Consider the following 27,762-nt stretch of genomic DNA (forward strand, 5'->3'; position numbering starts at 1 on the left):
GTGCATGTAACACTGCTATGTGTTCAAGTGATCTTGAACGTGCAGCAGCTTAAAATGCAATAGATATTTTTTTTGATAAACCCTTTGATGTTTGATGAACTACATTGAGGATAAAAGACAATACTATTTTCATTGCTAATTTTGTAATTGTAATGATTTTCATCTGAATCATGCATCTAGACATATATGATATGGTTTATTTAGTTTTTTTTGAGCAATCAATTGCATTAAATATTTCTCTTTAGCATTCAACATTGATCATTGATGAAGTATCATACTATGAAATAATTTAGTTTTACAAATTTGTATATATCTTTTTTTTTGTGTATACACACACACACACACATACACATACCCAAACCCTAAAGAATTGTGCACATACCTACAATCTAGGTTCTCACACCCATATCTGTATCAGTACTTGAAATGGCAATTTAGTTGATGTAGTGACCTAAACTATCTCGTTGGAAAACAAAAAATACGGTGTTGAGGTAAATTCGTGGTATAGTGGAATATAAGAAAATTGATCAACATTTCTTGATTTGATATACTACGTGGGCTATGTAAGATTCTTGGGTGATAGGAAATGTACCTTGAGGTTTGTATTCTTCTTTTGATTCTCTTTATTATCACGGGGGAGTGAAAATCAAACCGCCATTAATTGTTCTTTTTTGGAAGCTGAATATTGTGGCATAGGTGGAGTTGCTTCTAATGTGATATGATTATGAGCATCCTTACAGGCTTGAGAAATGACCTGCAGTTCTAGTTTGTGGCAAGGAGGGTGTGGTAAAGTTGGTTTGTACCATGTTTTTAAGCTCATGAAACACATTGGAACTCAAAGCCACTACATTGAAGAACATGCTCAATAGTATAATATTCAAGACTTGAGCAACTAGCTGAAATTTGCACCAAATTTATTTCTGCAGTGATGTTCAATTTTTTTTTACACGTTTTGAGTTATACTATTGACGAAATTGTGTAATAAGGGGTGATTGCTGCAATACAGCTACACTATTACTACATCATAATAACATTCGTTTGTAATAAAGTTGGTTTGTGGGTGGCGGAGATTGGTCAGCATGTATATGCAACTTCCATTTCAAAACAAAAAGTTTATTGATTGCCTCAATTATGATTTGTAATTATTTTGACATTTATGCGAGGCATTGTTCCATGAGTTTGTTGCCTTCTTTCCCTGTTTTTTAACTTTTTTTCATTGAGTTTTGTTTAGATTTTCATTTTTTGTGATTGTATCTGTCACGGTGGATGGTTATGTTGTGGGTTGTCATTGATGTCAATTCAATTAGGGAGATGGATGGAAGAATTGTCATTGATGTCAAAGAAAAGAATATAATACTGTCATTGATGATTATACGGATGTTGAAGATATTATTATGATCTGTGAACAAGTTTCAGATCTGAAGGGCACCCAATAGTATATAAAGAATAATAAAGAATGTAATACTCACAAAGGAAAATGAGTTACTGAATTATTATGAAAGAAGATGCAGATGTTTCTTAGGAGTTAAGAAGAGATGAAAGTGTATTGTGCTACATACAAACAGTAAATATGTTTACCATAGTTGAAGGCCTTTATATGTTTCACAGTTGAATTAAATAGGCAAAGTAAGCTCCAGAAAGAGTTAAAGGGTGTCATCGGCAGATTTTGTATTTTGTAGCCGACTGGGTTATGCTGTCGGAGATTGTGTATTTGGTAGCTGATGGGTAGATTAGGATTGTTTTGTAGCCGACGGACCTCTTCGGGAAGGTTCGGCGGAAAGTATTTATACACCCTCTTGGGTCATTGTAAAGCATCTTATCACCAATAATGTAATGTTCTAGCATATGCGAATAATCTAAGGAGTTCTGTTGTTCATGTTCATTATCTGTGTGCATTTCTTAATTAACCTATGCGGTAAACATTTGGTGCCGTTGCCCTATGAACCTGAAAGGTGGGAGGAATGAAGATTAATGCCAAATCAGCTTAACAAGGATTGAAATAAGGTCAAGGGAAAAGATGGAATACGTATTGCGCAAGAAAATTTAATTCTGGCACAACAAACCGAATGCTGAAGGAGGTTCTAGAAGATTGCCGATGGAAACTGGAGCACGGAAGAATTGTTGGAGGAAACTCGGCAGCGGGTGGATTTGGTGGAAGAAGCACGGGAGGAGTTTTTGAATTTGTGTTCGCCGAGGGAAGAGAATTCAGACGGAGGAGCATCGACTCGCACGGCTCGGAGTGCCGAGGGAGCACGAGTGTGGAGTGAACTCTTCGTCTGGGATACACTTCTGCAGGGGACAACTTTAGAAGATCCTTCTTCACCAACGTTCGTAGCTGTTGAGACCGTGGGAGAACAGTCCGCAGGTGTGGGAATGCAGTCCGTCGTTGTGGGAGTGCAGACCGTCGGTGTGGGAGAACAGTCCGCCGGTGTGGGAGTGTGGAATGCCTGTGTGGGAGAACGGCCTGCTGGTGTGGGAGACCAATCCATCGGTGCGGAAGTACAGACTGTCGGTTTAGGAGTACAAAGCAACGGTGTGGGAGTGAACAATGCCTGTTTACAAAAACCAATTGTGATGGCGAGACCAAAAGAAAAACTGCCGAAGTTTGATGGTGATGGTACGGCCGATCCCATTCGACACTGCAAAACATGTGAAACGATCTGGAGGGCAAATGGCATAATTGATGAAGACGACTGGAGGAGGCAATTTCTGGCCACCCTAGGGGGCGTGGCAATTGATTGGTTTACTAGTACAGATCCGTAGAAGCTAGACAGTTGGAATAACATTAAAAAGTTGCTGGCCGAATTTCAACTATTGCGCGATGATAATGAAATTGTAGTAGAGATCTTCAATACTAAGCAGGGGAACAAATGAAACTGTTCGTGTCTACCCCAGGAAATTAAAAAACTTAATAAAAAAAATGGAAAATAAGCCGGTGGACGGACTTCAGAAAAGATGGTTTGTGGAAGGTCTACGCCCAAACTTGTGGAAGAAAATGAAAATTTTGCCGCTGTCGTCATACACGAAAGCTTATAACAGAGCATTGAACCTCGAAAGTGAGCAGAAGATGAAGATGAAGAAGAAGACTAGCTCCTCTAATTCTCATAATGATGAGCCTTCCGGAGAAGATAGAAGTGACGATGAAGGTAGCACCAAGAAGGTCCATGCCCTACAGAAGGACATGATCCGCATGATGGAGTTTAAAAATATGCAGAAGGAGACAAAGGGTAGTGAGTTGTGGTGCACAGAGTGTAAGATCGACGATCATACTAAAGGATTTTGTCCAAAGAACCAATTTTGTGACATTTGTCAGATTATGGGCCATTCGATCAAGGAATGTCCCTTTAACATGAAGACCAGAGGATCTCCATAGGTACTTCTTACACAGGAGGCGTCCCCGTTAGGTAATAGCGGAAATACCAATAATGCTGGTGCGAGATCGAGAGGATACAGGAATAATAGACGTGGGCAGAATAACAATAACAATGCAAACAATAACACTACCAATACCAGCAGAAGCCGAATCCAGTATGATACGAATGGATGGCCAATCGTACAATGCTGCGCGTTTAACTTGTGGGGGCACTTTGGTCGGGAATGTCCAACTGCAAATACACCCCAACTATTATGCAGATGGTGCAGACTTGGCCACCATGACGATGCCAAATGTCCAAAATTGGGAGTAAACTTGATCATTGTTGGGACGGATGAAGAAGAGGTGTTGGCGATTACACGAAGGCAAGCAAAAGAGTACCCGGACCCGACGGAGGAAAAGACGAAATTTGGAGAAGCGTGGGCGGAGATTGCAAAGGCATCACAGGCGAAAATATCTCAGTTGAAGGACACCATCGGCATTTCGACAAGAAACTCCACGGAACAAAACATTGTACAACAGATTTTACAAATAGAGGTACGGGTCAAGATAAATGATTTGCTTCTTACAATGCCCCAGCTTCGATCCGCTCTCACAAATATTGCACCAGCTCCAAGGATACTAGGAGAATGAGGTAGAGGGAAGGAAAGTGAAGGCGGAGAAGACCAGATGTTGCTAGCCCTCACATCCGACCGACATCTGGTGGTTGTCGAGATGGGGATCCTCGGACATGTTGTCACACACACAATAGTCGATGGTGGGTTCGGCGTAAATGTCTTACCCAAGGAGACCTGGAAGAAGCTGGGGCAGCCGACATTGTGGCCCCCGACATTTCAGTTGCTCACAACAGACTAGCATGGCATCAAACCTCTAGGCGTTCTCATGGCACAGCCGGTGACGATTGGCACACAGTCGTTCCTGTTGGACTTTGTCGTGATCCCGTTGAAGAGAAAAGGATACGACGCCATCCTTGGCCGCGGATGGCTTATTCAAGCCAGAGTAAGACACGATTGGAAGAACACCTTGTCACTTGAAAGTAAAGGCCAGCGATTTGTTATTGATCTGCACACCCAAGTGGTTGGGGAAGAGGCCGTCTCATCAGATTCTGAGGGAGAGGAGGAGGAAGGAAGACAACGTATGCAACCAGAGCGGGAGGGAGTCCTGCGATTGGACGGAGGATCAACGGATGACGACTTGGATTCGGTCAACGGCCTCTACCACTGGCAAATAGATGAGTACGGACTATTCTAGAGTTGCAATGTACTGACAATTGAAGAAGGTCTGAGCGGGGATGAATTTCCAAAGGAGTTCACTGAGGTAAACGAGGGGGATGCACTGTTGGATGTTACGCCCACCCATGCATTCAGTGAGGGCGAGACAATCGAGTATAATGAAGCTACACTACAAGCAATGAATTTGGGGGATGAAGCAGCATCGAAGAACATTCTGGTAGAAGATAATTAGGATCCAGTACTCAAAGCGGCAGCATTCAAGATATTCCTAGAATACATGGATGTATTTGCATGGACATACAAGGACTTGAAGGGTGTACCGCCGGAGTCGTGTGTGCACCGCATTCCACTGATCGAAGGAGCGGTACCTGTACGGAAGTGACCCTACAAGATGAACAAGAACTACGCGACATGGGTCACGGAGGAAATCAACAGGATGTTGGAGGCCGGAATTATTTTCGAGGTGCAGACAAGTGAATGGGTGTCGCCTATAGTTATCTCACTAAAGAAAGATATCACCCAGATCCGGATATGCGTGGATTTTTGATGCCTCAATGTATACACGATCAAGGACCCCTTTTCGATTCTATTTAAAGACAGCATTCTGGAGGTCGTCGGACATGAAATTTACTCCTTTATGGACGGGTTCTCCGGATACAATCAGATCTCTATAGCGGAAGTCAAATTAATTACTTCATTTGTCGTCTAAGATGGGGTCTATGCATACAATCAGATGCCATTCGGTTTGTGCAACGCGTCGGCAACTTTCCATCGGATTATACTGCACATCTTTGAAAAGATGTCTGTGGGAAACTTCAAAGTGTTCCTTGACGATTGGTCGGTATTTAGCTCGGAAGACAGACACTTGGCAGCACTCGGTGAATGTATGGAGAGATGTTGCAGGGCGCGACTAGCGTTGAATCCCAAGAAGTGCAGATTCATGGTTCCGCAGGGGAGACTGCTCAGACACATCGTCTATAAGGAAGGATTGAAGACGGACCTAGAAAAAGTAAGAGTCATCTTGGAAATGCAACCATCTACTAATGTGACGGAGGTAAAATCTTTCCTCGGACATATAGGCTATTACAAGAGAGATTTATTAAAATTTTTGGCATGGTGTCATACCCACTGGACAGGTTAACTTGCAAAGGAGAATCATTCAGATGGGATAGAGAATAGGATGAGGTGTTTGAAGGGTTGAAAGTACGATTGGCTACTGCACCCATCTTGGCATATCCAGATTGGAATAAGGAGTTTCATGTGCATGTTGACGCCTCAAATTATGTGATCGGAGCAACCTTGGCATAGACGGGTAGCCACGGGTTAGACCACCTGATATACTTTGCTAGTCGATTGTTATCAAAAGCGGAGCAGAACTACAGTACGATCGAACGAGAAGCGCTGGGAATGGTCTACGCTGTGTGAAAATTCCGTCATTACTTGCTCGCTACACCGTTCGTGTTCTATGTTGATCACCAGGCCCTGTTGTACATGATTAATAAACCTATCATCCAAGGAAGGATTAGCAGATGGTTACTCCTGTTGTAGGAGTTTACTTTCAAAATCATTGTCCGACCGGGGAAGAAACATGTCAGTGCTGACCACCTGTCGTGGATCAGAACAGGGGAACCGACAGAGGGGGTGAATGACGACTTTCCTGACGCACAGCTGTTTCAGTTTGCAGTACTGTCAGAATGGTAGAGTATTGGAGAATACCTGTCAATAGGATAGTTTCCTAGTTAGATGCCAGCAAATGAAAGGCGCAAGTTGATAATCAGGAGCTGTACCTTTCAATTGATCAATGGATTGCTCTACAAAATGGGGTTGGATCATATTCTTCGGTGGTGTGTGTTAGGAGAAGAGATACCGCTGGTGTTAAAAGAAGCACATGAGGGTCCCGCGGGAGGACACATGGGACTCGACAGGATTGTGCGAAAGATATTGCTCATAGGACTGTGGTGGCCGACAGTGTACAATGATGCGCGGGAATGGGTCGTCGGATGTGACACTTGCCAACGGGCTGGGAAGCCGCTGAAGCAAGACTTCATGCCACTTAACCCCTCCCACGTGCAGGAACTCTTCGAATGGTGGGGATTGGATTTCATTGGACCCCTGAATGTAAGCAAGGCTAGACAGTGCCGATACATTATTTTCGCAACGGAATACCTGACCAAGTGGGCGGAGGCACGCGCATTACCAGATAACTCAGCCGTCAGCATTGCAAAGTTTATTTATGAACAGATCATTACTAGGTAAGGAATTCCGTTACAATTAACAAGTGATAGGGGAGGACATTTTGTTAATCATGTCATTCGACTGCTCGCCACCCAATTCAAGATTTGTCATTCACTGTCGAGTCCATACTACCCGAGGGCAAACGGACAGGGCGAGGTTACAAATAAAATCCTAGTATCAATCCTCTACATATCTTGTGCGGTTGAAGGTGCTGATTGGGAACAAAACTTAGCCACCGCCCTTTGGGCTTACCGCACGACGTACAAGGTGACGACAGGGCACACACCATTTCAGTTAATGTTTGGACAGGAGGCGGTAGTACCAGTGGAATTCATGATTCCGAGTTTGCGCATAGCACTGGAAAACAAGCTAAGCGACGTCGAAAGCTTAAGGGAGCGGCTGCGTAATTTAAATAAGCTCGAGGAGAAGTGATTGTTGGCGCAGTGGGCGACAAAAGTGACACAGAACAGACGCATGGTCTGGCATCATAAGCATCTGAAACTCAGCAAGTTTCAACCGGGGCAGTTGGTACTCAAGTATGACGGGTGAAATGAAATCAAGCCGGGAAAATTTAAGTTTATATGGGTTGGACCCTACCAGATATGGGAGGTCGGCGACAATGGAGCGATCAAATTGTCAACCTTGGACGGCCAAGAGATACCTCAAGCAGTCAGCAGGTCCAAATTGAAAATCTATCGTGCCCGAAAGAGTTCGCCGTCGTCACAGAAGAGCCAGATGACTTCCTTGAACGGCGATGCCCCGAGGCAAAATTGAAGAACTGTATATTTTCAAAAAAGAAAAAAAAGAAAAAGAAAAAAAAGAAGAAAGTCTCGCGGACTATATCTTGCAGGCAGCTATCTGCGGACTGTGTCCCGTGGGTAGCCTGTCCGCGGACAGGTCCTGCGGGCAGCTATTTGCAGAACCTTCCGCGGAGCCTTTTCAGCTTCCTGCGAAGCTTTTTTTAAAATTTTCCTGCAGACAGAAGACTATTTTGTTACTTGGCTGATCGCAGCTTGGTTTATTCTGATTCCTGCGGCTTGTGCTGCCTCACAGGGAATTAAGTTGGCTTATATCAAATTCACACCTTCTCTGCCAACATCCTTACTTTGCCAGACACATTCTCGCAGGCTTTTTCCGCGTGATGGCTCCGGAATCCGGTAAGGTGTCATGAATGATGATGAAGTCATATTGTGAATTCAGATTTATGGTGCAGTTTCATAGCCCAGTGATGCCATCATGATCAACCAGAACTAATAATGGACATCTTAGACACACAGATAATAGTCAGTTACTACAGACAACAGTGGAGACTTGTCAATATCAATTATATTTAAAAGAATTAACAGAAGCCATAGAAGACGAAGAAAGACAAGGGCAGTAACTAGATTCAAAATGATTATACTTGAACGGGCTGGACAGTAGGGACAAATTTGTAAAGCATGAAGAATATTAAAACTATATCGACATCGACAGTATTCATCAAAAATCGATTCATCTAAAGGAAAGTAAGTTGCCGGTTTGGATTCTAGTTTGGATGCGGGTTCAACATTCGGGTTCGGGCTTGGTTTGGGTTCGTTTTGGGTTCGTCCATACAATTTTTTAATTTTTTTTACATATATGTAAAAATATATTGTAGCAAATATGTTCATACACCACTATATGAAGTGTGGGCGTGTTTTAGGGTTGGGTCGGTTGGATAATAAATCAGATTATATTTAAACCAAAAAAATACCTTTTCAAAACAATAAAAACATTAAAAAGTCAAACTTTTTTGGTTGCATGCCCAAATTTGATTCAAATTCGCAGTCATTCCTCCCAGGCTCTGCCGTCAGCTACAAAATTCACTTGACATTTGCCCAAATTCATTGAGGGTCCGAAAAAGATAATTCATAGGGAATTCATCAGACAAATGACGAATTTGACAAGAACCGGAACTAACTTCAATTTGGCTATGAATCGAATGTCAAATTTGCATGTTGAGGGGCAAATATGGTAACTTAGAAAGAAAACCATTTGTTATTAAAAAGACAACCAAATAAAGTTAGGCAATAACTATAATGATGCCAATATTAGTTAATCTATATTTAAGAAAAATAAATTAATAAAGACAATAAAATACATCTCTTGGTAAAGAGACATAACTCTTACATGAAATCAATGATATAATAAGAATATTTTTTGGAAAATAAAAAATTGTTTTGTAGTTTTGATTTCGCCTCTTACCAATAAAAAAAAAAAAGAATAAGATGAGCAAGCGGTAAATGAAAATAAGGAAGTGTAAAAAATGTAAAGGAATATTCATATATAAAATCAGATTTCCAATCTGGAAAAATAAATTATATATATATATATATATATATAGAATGCACTGAAAAATATTAGGACATATCAGATATAAAGATAGAAAGAGAAGTAGCATTAAAAAGAGCGAAATGGCGAAATCTCACAGACTAGTTGAAATATCAGGGCGGTAGAATTTCCATAAAAACAAAAGGAAAAACCTTAGCATCGAGGACCAAAAAGGTAGCACTTGCCAAACACATTTCAAGGATCAACACCGATTTGTAGTATCAAATAGAGATCTGCGCAAAGCTGCTTATGCGATTGAAACTAACAACAGTTTCTCCATTTTGGAGAAATTCGAGAATAAACAGCAGCAGAGCCATCAGAGATAGCAGGGAACAAATTTTCACCAAAGAGCAGCAAGTTCTATGTAATAACCCCAATAGGTTATAACTTCTTCAAACACCAAAATCTTTATACTTTAGTTGTTTGACATTTCGTCAAACACTTTGCAAGCAAGCTCTGATACCACTGTAATGACCCTCCTCAAATCTGCCCTCAAAAATGCTGATGAAAGCTCAAGGAATTTTGTCAAACACTTTGCATACAAGGGGTCATAAGACTGATATAACTTTTCAGGTTGCTGCAATAACTCTTGTTTCGATTTGCATCAAAGAGAATGCTTACAAGACTCCAGATTTGTCTAAACAATGACCTAACATGAATGTGCAACTAATTTTAGCAATATTCAATACAAATATGTGACTTAAACTACTTACAATATGCAGCTACACAGAAAATTATGAACACAACATCTTAGCATTTCTGGTTGCTTGAATGTGACTGGTTGCTCTGATGACGAAAACCCTTGAAGCAAATAAGAGGCATTGGATGTAGCCCCAACTTCTGTTTTGATCACTTATTGGTTGGAGAGATTTAATGGAGACTTTGTATTGAGGGAAAAACGAGTCAATGATTGGAAGTAAGTATGAACTATTAGCTGCTCATTTTCAAGTTCAGATTGTCATCCCATTGCTTTCGAGAGTAGGAAACTTAAGGGCAGCGAGTTGTTATATTCCACCTATGATAAGGAGATGCTAGCTATCATGCACGCCTTAGCAATATTTAGGTAGTACTTGGTGGGAAGTAAATTTACAGTTAAGATGGATCAGAACAGCTTGCGTTACTTCGCGGAGTAGAAGGAATTGAACGAAAGGGAGCAGAAATGGGTTAGTAAGATATAGGCTTACGATTTTGACATTGAATATGTCAAAGGGAGAAATAATATAGTTGCTAATGCTCTTTCCCAACGACCCCCAGTGATAGCATGTTATGCTATTTCAAAGATTTCAGCAGATTGGAGGTCCCAGTTATTAGTGGAGTATTCCAAAAATGCTTATGCTTGTCAGATTTTGGATGGAATACTTAGGGACGAGCGGTACAAGGTAATGAATGATGTTATTTATTACAAAAGCAAAATCTACCTAGTACCTGAATCTAAATTGAAGGGGGACATTATAAGCACCATACATGATGCACCATCAGCAGGACACCCAGCGTTTTTCAAAACCTACAGGCAGATCAGAGAGAGATTCTCGTGGAAGGGGCTTAAGGATGATGTATTACAGCAGGTCAGAGAGTGCCAGACTTGTCAGCAGAACAAGTCGGAACAGGGTTTTCCTGCAGGATTACTTCAGCCTCTTCCTATTCCAGCCCAAAGGTGGGAGAGTATTTCTATGGATTTTATTACCGAGTTGTCGAGGGTCCAGGGCAGGGACTGCATCTTTGTAGTTGTGGATAGATTGACCAAGTAAGTGCATTTCTTCGCGATAGCTGTAGACTGGTTAGCTTCCCAAGTAGCTGAATTGTTTTTTCGAGAGTTTTTTCAGCTCCATGGATTACCCAGAACTATTGTGAGTGACAGGGACAGTAGGTTTCTCAATACCTTTTGGCAGGAGATTTTCAGATTGACTAGTACAGAATTGACTCCCAACACGAGTTATTACCCATAGACAGATGGCCAGACTAAGGTAGTGAATAAGTGTGTGGAAGGATACTTGAGGAACTACATTGCAGGACAGCAGAGGGCATGGGTTAAATGGTTGTATTTGGGAGAGTATTGTTACAACACCACCTACCATATGTCTATTCGGATGACTCCCTTCCATGCTGTTTATGGTTATGAGGCCCTCTCTTTTATTGATTTGGCATTATCGGATAGTAGGGCACCTTAGGCCAAAGATTGGATAATGGACCAGTAGGATATCCTCAGAGCTCTCAGGGATAATATTAAACAGACACAGAATCAGCAGAAGTTATATGCTGACCGACATCGCACTGAGAGGAGTTTTGAGGTGGGTGAGAGTTTTCCTTCGTCTCCAGACATATAGACATAGTTTCTTGAAGAAAAGTGGGTTCAAGAAACTTATGCCCAGATTCTATGGACCTTATTATATCACCAGGAGGGTAGGGGAAGTTGCGTATGCGCTGAATTTACCGGGTGATAGCCGAATTCACAAAGTTTTCCATGTCTTGTGCCTTAAGAAGGCTGTGGGTCAGCAGATTGTTCCTTTGGTGAGTTTGCCCCTACTTGATGAAATGGGTAAGCTTATTTTGGTGCCAGAGGAAAGGATTGAAACCCAAGAGAGAAGGCTGCACAACAGGACGGTCAGGGAATATTTAGTCCGTTGGAAAGACTTACCTTATGAAGATGCCACTTGGGAGGGTGAGTCTATATTGTAGAATCCAGCATTGAGATTGCTTGAGGTGAAGCAATCCTGGGAAGGGAGGACTATCATGTCCCCTTCTCAGCACTAGATAGTTGGGCGCCAATTTAATCTATCTCGACATCTGGATAGATTAATAATATTATTCAACAGGATGCCTAGCAGTCACAACAGAGGTTTAATTTAATTTACTTTAGAACTTTATTAAAGTAAGTGGAATTAAGTCATTTTAATGTTATTTACTTTATAAAATGACTTTAAGTAACTACAGGACAAATATGAAGTTTTAATCCCACATTCCTTGCTCCTTGTTTTTTCCCTCACTTCGAGGCTATAAAGGAGAGGTTACATAGGGATTAACAATACACAGATAATTATGAACACAACATCTTAGCATTTTTGGTTGCTTGAATGTGACTGGTTGCTTTGAGGACAAAAACCCTTGAAGCAAATAAGAGGCATTGGACGTAGCCCCAACTTCTGTTTTGATCACTTATTGGTTGGAGAGATTTAATGGAGACTTTGTATTGTGAAAAAAACGACTCAACTACTGGAAGTAAGTATGAACTGTTAGTTGCTCATTTTCCAGTTCAGATTGTGCATTTTGAAGTTCAGATATTACCAGGTGGACGAGTTTGGGGAAAGATTACATTCTAGTTGCTTAGGCCACGAGATACCATAGCAGTGCCAACATGGGATTGAGTTCCTTAGTTTCAGCATATTCAGAAGTTTATAGCTGATAGTAATAAGGAGGGAAAAACTAATGAAGACAATACGTGAATGACCACCAGAACTCTACGCAGGTTAGCAGACAGAATTTGTTGAGGCGTCAGTGGATTGGTATTGTGAGTCTATACAGGTCGGGATACATTATACATTGCTTATAGTTGATTTGGAATGGATTTTCAGTAGACTTTCACACCCTATCTAGCCATTGGTTGGAGGAGCATGTTAGAAGTCAATACTAGCCGCAGTTAACCACACATGACAGTAGCAAGGTGTTCACGGCACGTGAGGAGTGGACAATAAATATTGGAGGTTGCAGTTCAGTGGGATTTGGTCTTCCTGAATACACTCGCGGCCATACAAACTCCAGTTGAGTTGGATGCATTGTTTTGCAGTAAAACGACTTACACTTACAGCTGGGCCGTATGTATTCAGTAGATAGCATCATTCCATGTAAGCAGTCTCTCTGTGTTACTTCAATTTCATTTTGAGTCATTTAAAAACATTATGAGAATTTGTAAAATGTGCTGAATGTTGGAATGGATTAAAAATCTTTAAGTTTGGGAAAAAACATAGTTATTATTATTCATTGCATTTTCCATGAATATAAAATTTCTTAGTTGCCCTGAAGTGAATGTTATATCTATGCCGAGTGTTTGACGGAATAACCCAACTAGCTTATGGTGAACTGGACAAGTTACTGAAAGTTATTTACAACCCACATGAGAACTGTTTGATTAAATTATTCCCTCAGTTATACATCAGCATTTGGCATAAATTTTAGGTCAGAATATTATAGTGTTATCAGAGCCACAAGACCTGCCATCTTGTGGGAAACAATTAAATTTTTGCAGAACATTTTCATCCTAAAAATGACAGCCAGGAATGAATAGAAGGCAGCATAAATTCAGTCACGTACGGCCGGAACAAGCAGATTCCTCAGTACATGTTGACATTGAAGATAGTTTCTTGGTTGATGAGGAAATAATTTTGGAAACAGGTGAACAAGCTGATATTACTCAACAGGTTGATCGTTTGGGACATGTTGAACCAGAAAGCAATAATCAAATGCCACATAATGGAGATGAACAGGAAAGGAAAGTACGGGAAACTTTACGGGCTATTAGAGATGGACAAAACAACATTGCAAATGCTATTCAATAGTTAGCAGGTACTGCGCAGTAGTTGGTTCCAGTCCAAAGAAGGGCTCCTAGTCATCATAGTGGAGGTGTAAGTATAGCTGGGTCTCTCCGAGCAGCTAGAGCTCCCACACATAATACAGATAGACCTTTGATGCCAGTTTTTAATGCTGAAGAAGAGGAACTTGTGCCACCTGCAGCCCCGAATTTGTTACCAGATGATGTTATGGCAACCTTTGATGAGTGGGACTTGTTTTCAGATCAAGTTAAACAAAATTTGACCTTTGTGTAATATTTAAATCAGAAAAAGAGGCTGATAGGCAGCAGCAAGTTTGGAGACCGAGGGCACCTAATAGGGACTTAAAACATGTAATGAACGAGCTTACTCTTCCCACCTTTGATGGTAGTGGTCAGACTTACACTAGAGCCTGGATTCACAAGCTAGATACTTACTTGACATTGAAGCCCATGGCTGAAGCGGAAGCTTTCAGATTTGCGACTATGCATCTAGAGGGAGCCGCATACGATTGGTGGCATTATGGGTTAGTTACGCCGAATCATGGCCTCATAATTTCATATGAGATATTCAGCTCTAAGCTGATCACACGCTTTGACAGGAAGGATGTTGAAGTCTATTACAGGGACTTGGCTCAGTTACGTCAGAGTGGATCATTAGATAAGTACATTGATGAGTTTCAGCGTATATCAGTTAGGGTGCCAAATATGACAAAACAGCGAAAAGTGATGCTATTCATAGAGGGTTTACATGATAGATGTAGGGGTCTGGTTAAGGTTCTTAAACCAAACACTCTAGATGATGCAATCAAGATAGTTGATGACTTGAATTCACCCTCATCGATATTATAGCCTTTGAAGAAACCATATAGGGGATCTACATCAAATCAAGGAAATAAAAACCAGCAGAAAACCACTCCTCCTAGGTTGGATTTTTAAACATGGAATGAGCTCAGAAGGAAGAAATTGTGCTTTACCTGTAGGGAGCCGTGGACCCCAGACCAAAGATGCCTTCGGAAAGGCAAGATACATTATGTAGAGGTTCGATCCGAGGATGAACAGGAGTAGTAGGATGGTGAAGAGGGTGAGGACAACGAGGAGGAAGAAGTTGAAGAGCAGGCCCTATCAGATAAAAAGAAGAACAACCTCTCATCATAGCCACTCTTTCTAGTGATCCGTTATGTCATCCTTTCAGAGTGAAAGGCGTGGTTAAGGGGCAGTGCATCGTATGCCTTTTGGATACAGGAGCTTCACATAACCTCATTAGCACACAGATGGTAGCTAGGAGGGGTTTACCGATAGTTGACATTCTTGAGTTTGAGGTGAAGGTAGCAGGCGACGAAGTTTTGGGGTGTACAGGGAAGGTAGTTGGTCTTCAGATGCAGTTTGATGATTATCTTTTGGAGATTGATTTCTACATTGTTGACTTGGATGGATTGGATGCAATTTTTGTTAGATAGCGGTTAAGGACTCTCTGCAAGTACATCTTTGATAATGAGACTATGTAGTTGGAGTTCTTACATGGTGATCGATTGGTAGTCGTTAGAGCCATACCAGACAGTGGACCCAGATTGATTACAGCTCACAGGATGGAGGCCGTATTGAGACATGATGATATAGAGTGGGCCACATAGTGTTTCATCTCCTCAAAGGAGACACATGATATAGGGCAGCGATATCATTGTGACATTCAAATAGTTATAGATAAGCACAGGAGAGTGTTTGAGGATATACCTTCTGAGATCCCACCAGATAGAGGGTTTGAGCATATTATTGAGCTTGTGGAGGGAGCCAAACCCATTATTACTACCCCTTATCGTCACTCGAGGCATTACAAGGAGGAAATAGAGAAGACAATAAAGGAGCTTTTAGATATGGGACACATCAGACCCAGCTCTAGTCCCTTTGCCTCTTCAGTACTGTTGGTTAAGAAGGAGGATGGCACCCTTTGGATGTGTATAGACTACCGCACACTGAACAAGAGGACCATCAAGAACATTATTGGTTCATTCATTGGGTGTTTGGTGAGAGCGAAGGTCGAACCGGGGGACATTGTTAGTTTATGCTGTGGTATCTTCGATCCAGTATGGAGAAAGGGGCTTGAGCAAGTTGTTTACAACATAGATGATAAACTTCGCATACCACTCTCGGAAAAATACATGAGTCTTTCACTAGGATCCCCAGATCTAGAGACAGCTTTTGGCATCCGACCTTGATTATCAGAGAAAATTTGGCTTTCTACCAAGAATGGCCCAGGATGGAGGCGAGCATTAATTTTCTACTGCAGTGGAGAAGGATTGTTGAGGACGAGAGCAGAGATTGGATAACAAACTCTTAATCTGTTCAATGCTTATATACAGCCTAGAGTGGTATTTGATAACCTCGATGCCTTCAATTTCTGTACGCCAAACTCCGAAAAAACTAGCAGTTCAAAATATGACTTCGGATTCCCTCCGAATTTCTTGGTTGAGAAACCTAAAGATTTTCCAGAGGTCATTATGGTGTATTGGAAGTAAATGGTTAATTGGAAGATCCAAGGGAAAGTTTTTTGTTCAGATTTATCTCTAGGGTTTGTGATACTATTATCCACTGCATATTAAGGGTTATGGCTTCTATCATCTTGATTTATATAAACTTTGAAGGTTTGTTGTAGTTAGGTTCTTTGGTTCCGAAATTTTGGAAACTTTCGGATTGGTGTGAATAGCTATGGTATGATCCTAATTGTAAACATGCTACTCTGTTAATATAACCTAGACTTTATAGTATGCCATACTTATTTGCTTTATGGCTTGTTCGGGCTGGACTCGTAATGGCCGATTTTGTTTTTCCTTGCATATATTTTATTTTCATGATTTAATGGGTTGCGTATAATGATAATTCTGGTGTTCTAAGGATAGCTCTGTTCTATCCCTAGATTGATTTGCTGAAATTGGACATTAGGGTTATTAATTCTGTTTGAAACCCTTTTACAGTGGCAGATGAAGTCGGTAATGTGTATACGATTTCGATATATGGTGGTAGCAAATTTGATTTCGGATTTATTGATTTGAGAATCTCTAAATTTAGTTTTGTGGAAATTTGAATCAGCTGATGTCTCGTATTTATCATCTTCTGATTGTATAGCTAAGATTTGTAATCGAGATTTCCATGTTTATTTGTTTGTTTTGTTTACAAATGCATTTGGGGATTCAGGATTAGCTATTCCTTTTTAGAATTATTCTAGCATCTTCAGTTACAATGGATTGGTATATTCTAAGTATGGTAGATTTTATACAGGGGTTTTTAAGGTTTTCCCTTTCTATCATTGCGAAGGTGTCCTTGTTCCCAAATCTAATTAAGTCTGATGCTGATCAAATGTTTGGTTTACGTTTTGATGTTTTCACAGAAAACTAAGATTTGAATCACTTGAAGTGTTTTTCTGTCATTCAGATTAAGACCTTTCTATTGTCGCTATGATAGGATTGCAACTTGTCAATCCTTTAGTAATTTTAAGTTTATAAGAGTGTTTTCTAGATTGGAGATCTTATTTATTCGTGTATATATCAATGCCTCTCGTTTCAGTTATGAGTATTGGATTTAAGTATTTATGGTTAGGTGTCTTCTGTGATATCTAACGGTTCTCTCGGGTTTTCGTATGTTCAGGCTGATTTGTAGTTCTCTTTAAGTCTTTATGTTTTATCTTCCTTCATTTGTAGTTGATAAAGTTCTTAAAGATTTGGTAATTAATTTGAGTTTAATCTATTAATTTATACATTGTTGCATTAAGTTGTTTGCTAGTCTCATGATTAACCAGTTTGATTGGTAAGAGAAGTAGACAGGGATGCTCGGTATAGAACTATGAAAGATTCTAAAGACAGTGACGAATTTTCTTCAAGAAACTTTGATATGTAACAAGGAGCTTTAAGTTCAAATTTCTGATTTAAATTGATGTAAATATTTGAGATAATTTTACGGGGGCATGCCCCTTTAATAATGTAATAATATAGGACTATGGTCCTAGGCAAGACTGGAGGTGTTCTTCTTCGTTCTTTCCTACCAGTGCCCGTTTGAACGGTGGATTGCTATTGTATTGATTATTTTTATTTCAATAAAATTATCTTGGCCTTTGGCGTGTTCAAAAAAAAAGAAAAAGATAAAAAGAGAATTATGTGTAATGGATAAAGAAAAGTGTGAAAGATACCAATAGTAAAAAGAGGAAATGTGTGTGTGTGTGTGCGTGTCTATATATATGTGTGTGTGTGTGTGTCTATGTATGTATGTATATATATACACACACACAAAAGAATAAATTTATTCAAGATCGCAGATTTATTGAAGAAAAATATAGTAGTATATGTTTTTGTTGAAGAGAAGTTGTGCTAAGAAGGTATCCATTTTCGGTTGAAGTAAGCAAGCAAGATTATTAAGGTGGAAAAGTAGATTGTGTTCAGTGGGTTGGTGCTCACGAAGACTGTAGTGGGGGTTGGTGCTTCCAGTAGGTCGGAGCCTGCAAAGTGTGGGAGTTAGAGATTCTAGTGGGTCGGTGCTCATAAACTTTTGGGTTGGAGCCTCTAGTAGGTCGGAGCTTAGAAAACATTGTAGAAGGACAAGTTTATATAGAAAGCAGTTATTTGTCATGGTTTTCTCCTGCATAGGGTTTCCAGTTAAATCATTGTGTCATTGTGTTCAAGTGCATAATTGTTTATTTCAGCATTTGAAGTTATTATTTGGAAAAAAGTTTTAAATTGGCAAAATTGTTATTATACTAATTCACCTTCCCTCTCAGTATAATCGTGTGCTCTTTAGTTCTATCGTGAACCTTCCTATGTACTTGTGACACCAGTAATCTTTGTTATTATTTCTAGTAAAAGATAAGCAAATGCTGTGTGACATTGTTCACTGAAAGCTTGAGAAATTTGCACATTGCTCAAGAATAGGTGCGTGAAATATTTGAGACTTCTGCAAATTATGGAGACAATGAGCAATTTTAATTTCTAAGTTTGTGGCCATTTTGATCTTCCAGTTGATGTAGAGAAAAGGATTATTGGGAATGTTATATATATTCTTTCTTGAAACGATGTTTTCAATAATGTAATTCTTAAATAGTAAAAATAATAATTGTTAAATTGTGAAGGAAGTTTATTTGCAGTTACTAATTGTATATTGGTATTGTATGCATCTTCACAAGGATGACTTATATTAAGTACGAATCAGATGAAAATTATTTTGTGCTTGTGTCATATGGCTTATAGTTTCATCTTTGATAAGACTAAATTTTTTAAATATTTACTAGTTATAATCAATTGCCTTGGCTTCATGTGACAGGTATTGTTTTCAACAGAGACATTTGCTATGGGAGTAAATGCCCCGGCAAAAACTGTGAGTTCTTTAGCCATTTTGAATTGTTCTTCCAATTTCTCACTTCAAAGTTTTTATTTTTTTAATTAATGCTAAGTTTCTTTGTATGGCACTAGATGTCATTCCCATGTTATAGTGTGTTATGGAATTTTCCTTTGTTTTAAAGTACATCATAGTTTCTTTATATTGATTAGTGTAATGTTTTTGCTGCCATTGATTTATATTACTTGAATTTGCAACGAATATACTTTATTGTTGTACTGAACTTATGACTGTCTATTTCAAACGAGGTGTCCAAAAATAAATGTGTTGGTCAAAATAGTCTTGGTGAAGTTTGCGTAAGTGCTTCAAGTCAGTTATGAAAGTTTTTTAATTAAAATTCAATCAAGTCAAACTTTGGATATTTCAAGGCAAAATCACTGATTATCAAATGGTCTTGGTCAAGGGTGATTTGTGAAAGTTGGGTCGAGTCTTCACTAGAAAAAATCTCAGTTAGTGTCATTTATGAATATATACATGGTTTCAAAAAAATCATAGTTTCTCTATACTGTTAACATGTTGTTTTCACTCTCCAACATAGAATAAAATACACTGTCCGCTATGACTTGGCAAATTGAAAAAAATAGAGTTTTTTTTACAATTTAGAATTTTTTTCGTGCACCCATTGTTGAATAAAGCTTAAAGACACTATCACATGATCAAAATTAAGCTAATTTCATCACATACATAAATCTTCATCCATCACATAAGTATGAGCAAAGAAAAAAAATAAAAAATAAAAATAAATAAATATATATATATATATATGTCATGTACTAGTTACTAACAAATATCCTTGGTCAGCAGTAGAAAATCATGTGAAAATATTATTGAAATTAGTATAACAAATAACCCTAAGACAATTTCTATTGTATTGTACTTGATTGAGCTTGTAATGCATTGTTTTCTAGGTCATGCCTTGCATCTTGCACTAGACATAGCTTAGTGATTGATGCAAATTTATTCCATTTATCATATAGTTTTGAATTTTGGGGCTCGCAAACAAGCATTGCAGCTTCTTCCTTTGGCATTTCATAGTAAGTATATTACTATAAACTATTGTAACTTTTAGATAAAGAATCCTCTTTTTGTAATATGTGCAGGTCATGACCGTCTAATCGAGTGAGACATGGCATGACTCGTCAAGCCATGACGATGGCTCATGAAAACGTTTGAACAACTACACGGCCTGCAACTTGCCTAAATTCACATGACTCACCTCGAGTTATCACATAATGTCACAAATATCACAAAAGCAACAAAATCACTACAATCTTGTAATAAAACCATCATATCTATTATTAATGTCAAAATATTGAAATAATATTGAGTTCAAGTATCATGGTTTTAACTTTTGAATTTCGACAATTGTTTCCTCTCACAAAGATTTATCTAGATGAGGACCTCACTCAATCATAGGTGGTTGAACGAAAATAGTCTCGAGTGCTTGTTGTTGCAGTGAGACATGAGGGCAAGTGGGTTGTTATTAGGAACTTGAAGGTTGTGGTTAGAGATTCATTCCCTTTGGGCTTGGATATCCTTGTGGCACAAGTTGCCAGGTGACAGTAACAACCACGGTTGGGCATGAAAGAGCATAGAGTTGGTTCCTTGCAATGTCAATTGTTGGAATGTCTATGGGTTTGTTTGGTCCATCTCAGATTTTCTTCTCGACAAACTCAATTCAATGTACCTTCTCCTTGTTACAGAGATAGATGAGAACCCCACACAGTTGTTCCCTGCATTACTAGTTTCAACTAGCTCTCAACTCTTAGGAATGAGGTTCGTAGCTCTAAGGTATGAGGGGTTCGATGGGTGTTTCTTGTTTGGTTAGTAGATGGCTCCAAAGCGTGACTTCTATAGTTCACTTTGACAATTATGCTAGATTTATTGTTAGGATCAAGCAACTCTAAGAGTTGGAGCAACACTTTGTAAATGATTTAATTGTTTATAACATAACCATAAACATCCAAAAAATACAATGGATAAAAGTAAACCATATATCAAAAGTGTACTCGTAACACCATGATTTTGTTCTCGAGGAAACTGTGGCCGAGAGAATGCTAATGGGGATGGTAGCCACTAAATGATGCACTAATCTAAAAATTCTCTTTTAAGAGGTTTGACGCTATTAGGAGTTGTTACATAGCATTTAGTACATATGTTTCTATTAAAGGACTAGACCTTGTTAGAGGCCTACAACCTTGTTAGGAGTTTAGAACAAAAAGCGAGCATACTTGCTCAAGATAAAGGCTAAATCTAACTTTTGGATTCACTTTCATCACAATGTTAGTAAGTATCACAAAATACAGAACTACACATGACATCACAATGTCTAACTAGTCCTCAATCAAGGCTCACACATCATACACCACACACATCTTCTATTACAATGCTACACTTGCATACATAACAATTCCTTCCTTTGTACCTTTGCAAATGGTTTATCTTGTCAGCTTACCAAACCTTTGCATGCGAATAAGCAAAATAGAACCATGCTATCCAAGAGATAATATCTTGGATGTCACCCCTCCATTATCAAGCAATTAAATTGTTTAAACAATTCAATTTGCTAGGCCAAAATGCCAGATTACATAGAATCTCTTGTACCACTACTTTAGTCCACCATTTATAGTTCCCACTACCAAATTTCATGCTAATCATCACATAAACATAGGTGACCCTAAAAGGAGCATATATACACTATATATCATATTCCAAAAGTTGTTTTATTGTATAGAGTGTATGGACATAGGCTTTTTTTATATTCAATCCTTAAAAAAACTTTGTGTCAATCCAAGTTGTTGGGTGGATATTTTGCAACCGACTGTTCGTTAAATTTAAATCACAAAATAGGTAGACCCGGCATAGCGCATGAGAAAGACTCTCTCCTACCTTATAATACCCCTTTCCGGATATTTTTCTAAAACCCGTGATATAAACTTATAATTTTAAATCTGAACAACAAACCAGTATTTGATACAAATTTCAGAACTTTAACCGATTTATAACCAGCAGATAAACATACGAGAAAATCCAGAAAATATGTTTATTTCCTCCAATGTTCAAAAGTACACATTTAAACCAGCAATTAACACAAGTAGTTGCGAAATAACATTACTGTATTATACATCAACAATACAATAACATGCAACAATTCAGAATATCCAATCTTACAAAGAGAAATAACAGTTAGATTGGCAATATAGATTAAACTTGTAAGAAGGCTAGGTTTTCGTCCAACCTCCGAAAGTTTCTTCAAGGGTTTGCGTCTTAGAAGAAATAACCAGCAACTATTTCCAGCTCCCAGATTAATATTTGTCTTCAATATTATAATCTTCATATCCTCACATGTGGAGCTTGTTGTTCCTTTATAACTTTTCCCAAAGTGATGCACACTCTTTTAAGCAATGTGGGATAAAGCACCTTTTTTGTCCTTTAGTCACTTAAGTGAACATAGTAACTTTTTAAAATAAAGTGACAGTTTAAATGACTTTAATAGTCACTTAGTAGTCAGGAAACTAGAAAAAGGGGACATTACAAAGCCTCCCTTCTCAAAGATTGCTTGCCCTCAAGCAATCCGCTCATACCTACAGAAATCAAATGCTAGGATTCCATACTCGCCTTGAGAAATAGATTCTACTCCTTAGTCGATGTAACCCGACATGCATCATCCCAAATCCCGAATGGCTAAGCAGTACAATAGGAATCGATGTGCCAAATAACTGAATGCTAGGATCCCAAATCTCACCATAAGGGTACACCAACTGCCTTGTTTTGCTTCTCTGTGTGCCAAACCGTCAGTCAGCATAAGGGCCTCACTCCATGAGTGACTCTGCGAGTCTCGACTGTCAAGTGAAGATGGGAGCTCAACAATATACCAATATCTACCCCAAGATGATAACAACCACACTCTCCTTCTAGCTCCCCGATGAAAAGCAATACCTAGGGGTACTCGACTTGGATCCGAAGTGAGGCCTCATGCGCTGTCTGAGATACCACTAACCAGTTCCTGAAATATCCGTACCACTGTATCCCTATACCACTCCTGTAATATCTGTTCCAATGTCAAGGATAGATCCGGCCAATTCGATTCCACAGCCATATCACTCTGGTGAAAGAGGAGTAGTCCTAATCTCCGGAACTCTGATATGTTAGATAGCTGAAACACACAGATCATAATCATGTGTCTATGTAGCAACTCAACATAATCAGCCAGATATAATATACTATTAATACCTGGATTCCCAACTTCCCAAACAATCGAATCTTGGGTGAAAGAAAGAGTGGTTGGTGAATCACGAACATCATGAGTGCTAAGACTGCCTTCAATACCCTGCTGAATAAAAAACGTAGACACCACAGGTGGAATGTAGGGTAATATGCAATCTCTCCACTCACCTGCAAATAACTCATAGATCCTGAAAGGCCAAATAGAATCAGTGGATATATTACCAACATACATAGGCAAATCATTGAGGGAAATATACCAACAAGAAAAATCACCAATCAACAAGTAGGCCGTGGCCATCTCATAAGAGCTAGGTGATAAAACTCTGGGCAAGCTGAAGATTTCCTCAGAGCATGCTAATGATAAAGCTGAGCTTCCTATTCTACCATAAGTACTCTCGCTTATGTCAAAGTCTTTATAAAAGGATGGTTCATCATTAATTGAAAACTCTGAATTATTCTCACTTGTATCACTGATCATGTCCTCCTGTGAAAATCTATAGTTGCTGTCATAAAAATCAGAATTTCAAGTCTTATCAACTTGCTGATTCCTAAAATTTTTCTCATCATAAAGAGTCTTAGATGGGAAATTTGTGATTGAATCACATTGCTTGCCTTCACATCTACCCACTTTATGACTTCCTTCAATGATTTGCGTGATTTGTTGTGCCCTTGAAACATTGTCATTTTCTTCATAAGTGGCTGCCCCACTTGTTTGATTTTCAACTTTGTGGATGGAATAATGTGTTAAGCTCAATTGTAGACATAGCTCATCTACCTCACTCTCCTTGTCCCTTCCAAATTTTATTGCTAGATCTCTGTCCATTAATAGTTGCAAGTACTCATATTTTATCATTTACATAGTTTGAAAAATAGTATGTAAAAGCGGACTTGTGATATCACAAACATTCCCATACCTCTCTTCTATCACAATCTTCCGCATGAGATCCTCAGTCAAATTGGAAGAATCATCCAACCTCGTCGATACTTGGACAATCTTGTCTTCTTTGACCAAAAGCATATCCAATAAGTGAAGGAGTGATAATGGTTTTTGACCATCTCCTTCAAACTCAAATAGGCTGTTCTCCATAGAATTTTCTGATTTTTCATCACTTGGGGAAACGACATTTTCAGATATATCCTCTAACTCGGTGTGTGCTAGATCATCTATCATGTCAACATTGCGGTCTATTTTCTCCTCCTCAAAACTTGACATAATTTCCACCCTGGCATCATTATAAAATTCATCTAAGTTAATTTCCATGTCACCAAATAAGATGCTGGAGTTTCTAACGTTGGCGGTTTGGTCAACTCTACTACATGGGCCATTAACCTGCTCATCAGAAGGACTAGTGTAAACAGCTCCATAAGATACTTTTGTCTTCCAAGTACCTAGTAGTATACTTTTACCATTATTAGTACTACTATTAGGTTGATTGATATCTTCCCTATGCAATTCTCTGTAACTTTCACCTGCAAGGAGACCTCGGGCCAAATCATAGTATTTGTTTTTTATCATGTCCATCTTGTTTTGCAGCTCTAGCTGAAAGTCAACATTGTCCGTGAAAGGTAATTCTTTCTGAATCTGTGGAGAAAATTTGTGGTACTCATCATATATGCTCATTATTTCAGTCCTGATATCGGACTGGAAATTGTGGACAAACTGCTCTTGAGACCTCATTCAAATCTCAGTTTAAATTCTCTCCGTTAATCCAAACAAAATATATGTATGTCTTTAAATATTGGAAAGATTATCCTTTCATGCCTCACACCCATACAATGTTGCTGCTGGTATTCTTGGAACCGTATTTTCTGCAGTATGTGATACCACAGTAATAACCTGGGACTTAAATTGAGACCAAGTGTTGAATGTGAGGCCGTATGATATTGATCTCCTTTGCATTATTCTCACACTCATCCATCAACTGTGAAATTGCTGCAGCCTGGCGTTTAAGAAACTGTAAATTCTTATTATGCACTTATGCTAGCCTCTGCTACTCTCTATGTAATGCATTGTTTTCTGCCAATATCCTACTTATATGCATCTTCATCCCCAGGAGGAGGTGCTTGCACTGTTTTTGTCTTAATTTGCAGATTACTTGGTCCATTGCTCGCGTCAATGGCAGCAGACCTTTATGTTGGGATTATGACTGGTTATTTTTTTCATGTGGCTTCCTCAATTTCATTTGCAACAACTGGAAGTTGGGCGGCTTGTGACATCTAAGATCCTCACTATTGCTTGGATTTCAACATGCTTCCTTGCCAATGGAATGATTTGCTACCCCTATAAATAATCGACTAGAAAATGCCCGATAATATAACTCCACCATGTGCCAATAATACTTAATTGATTCTTGTCCTGTGACTGAATGGTATGGCTTGTGCAGTATATATCTGGTTTGATCTGCTATTTGGGAACAACTTTGAGATTTGCAGTTGAGAAATTCTTCAGTTTCTGCTGAGGATTGTCTTTTCCTCCACCAATTATCAATCACCGATTATATTTATCCTTGGCTGATATTACACATCTGCAGATGAATTACTAATAATTGAAGGTTGTCCCCAATCAGTCAGATTTGAAGCAAACCTTGCAGTTTCCATGTGGAGCAAAATCACTCTAGTGGGAGCATTGCATATTTGTGTGTTGGCTGGACAAGCCATTTTCATGCAAATCATGGTCTTGTTGAAGGCCCATAGCATATTTAAAAATATGGTTTTTGATTTGTCGAAGTCCACTTATTGCTTTCCTAGTACAAATCAAACTCTCAAAATGCTATTACATGTAATGTCTTTTGCATGTAGAGGGAAGTTTTCATGTAAATGGACTCTTAGAAGTCCATTACATATTTAAAATATGCGTTTTCAAGCCAAAATCAGACTCTGCGTATGCATTTGCATGTAGACATATAAAATGACATGTTCTTGAGTTTGCACAACTAAACAAACTAACTAAGCACATGTTTAATTGATTTTGAGTTAATATCACTTAAAGGGGTCAAAAATAATATTTACACTATATAGCTTATATATCATGTGCAAATTTTATTCAAAAAAAAATATTTAACTTAGATTTTAAAAAATAAAACATAAAGTAAACCTCAAATTTTTTTTTAAGAACTATGTAGTGATAAAATCAATTAAGTGAAACATCAAAAAGCAACTCAACATGAAAATATAATATAAAATAAACCTCAAATTTTTTTTAAAGAACTATGTAGTGATAAAATCAATTAAGTGAAACATCAAAAAGCAACTCAACATGAAAATATAACATAAAGTACACTATAGTCACTTAAGCGATAACTTAAAAACATAATGTAATGTTAGTTTACGTTATATTTTTCAAAAAGTGAATCTAAACCAAAGTAATGAGACTTGGATCCGACTCTAACTCGGCAAGGTCAATTTGACTCGTGACTTGGCTCGGGCTTGGTCATGCTCGGACTCGGTCATGCCTCGGCAGTGACTTGGCGAGCCAGGGTATATTAATAGTAATACCTTATAGAAATATAACACATTTGATAACTTGGTGGGTCAGGGTCACGGGTCATTTTGACCCGGCAAGGGTAACCCGGCTTGCTGACTCGGGGGACTCGAGTGACTCGTGAAGAGTCTCGTTACTGTGATCTCAACTATGAAATAAAACATTCATATTTTTAAATATGCGACTGCACCTGGAGAGTCCACTTTTTGGGCACTTAAATGGTCATATCTTTTGACTGCCATGTCCGATTAAGCCCTAAGATATACCAAATCGAAGGGAAAACCGAATGCAAGAGATTGGACTAAACCAAAAGATTGAAAGCAACTAAACACACACTCAAAAACGCAAATAAAAATGTTGAAGGCTTCAAAAAATATGCACAGGCTTAATTCAATTAAAAATGAAAAGGACTTGACGAAAGTCTTCAGTAAAAGGATTCATTATGTGAATTGGGGTTGATTGGTTGATCAATGTTTTCCCATTAAAAAATGAATTGTCTTAGAGAAATGTGAAACCATAGTTTCACCACCCTAGGGGACGAGGGGACATGTTTCCGAGACAGGGGGATAGAGGGGCCTTAATTTGAGGACAACAAGGGCACGACAACGGGAGGACTGAGGGGGGTTGTATATATTATACGTATGGTACGTAAGTTTCTAGTTATGGAAAGATTTATTGCAATATAAGATATAAAGATGTAAAAGAGTAAATACTATAACATTGCATTGAATTGGAACATCAAACATTGAACAAAAATAGTCAAATCAGCAAATAGTTACATCAAGACGTCCCTCTATCCTCATAGAGGTGGTGGAATTCGGTGGCACCACTGGGGACAGGGGAATGGAATCCCCAAGTCCTCGTTGTATCCAAGTCCTCGGTGCGTGGGGCAAAAGGGGGGGGGGGGAACGTGTCCCCGTGTTACTATGTATGAAACTAAGTTGAA

At 38.9% G+C, this 27,762-nt stretch overlaps 1 protein-coding gene across 2 annotated transcripts in view; it reads left to right on the forward strand.

The window, feature by feature from the left end:
- LOC149545051 (RNA helicase, ATP-dependent, SK12/DOB1 protein) overlaps positions 1-27,762 on the forward strand; it is a 343,786-nt gene that overhangs the window by 191,729 nt on the left and 124,295 nt on the right. For both annotated transcript variants that reach the window (XM_089795559.1, XM_089795557.1), the window contains exon 15: positions 19,034-19,087. In XM_089795559.1, coding sequence (XP_089651685.1) covers positions 19,034-19,087 — 54 coding nt within the window. The remainder of the gene's footprint in view (positions 1-19,033; positions 19,088-27,762) is intronic.

This window comes from Cupressus sempervirens, chromosome 8 (assembly GCF_028749045.1).
Source record: "Cupressus sempervirens isolate cs-2001-9-10 chromosome 8, ASM2874904v1, whole genome shotgun sequence".
NCBI classification, from domain to species: Eukaryota; Viridiplantae; Streptophyta; class Pinopsida; order Cupressales; family Cupressaceae; genus Cupressus; species Cupressus sempervirens.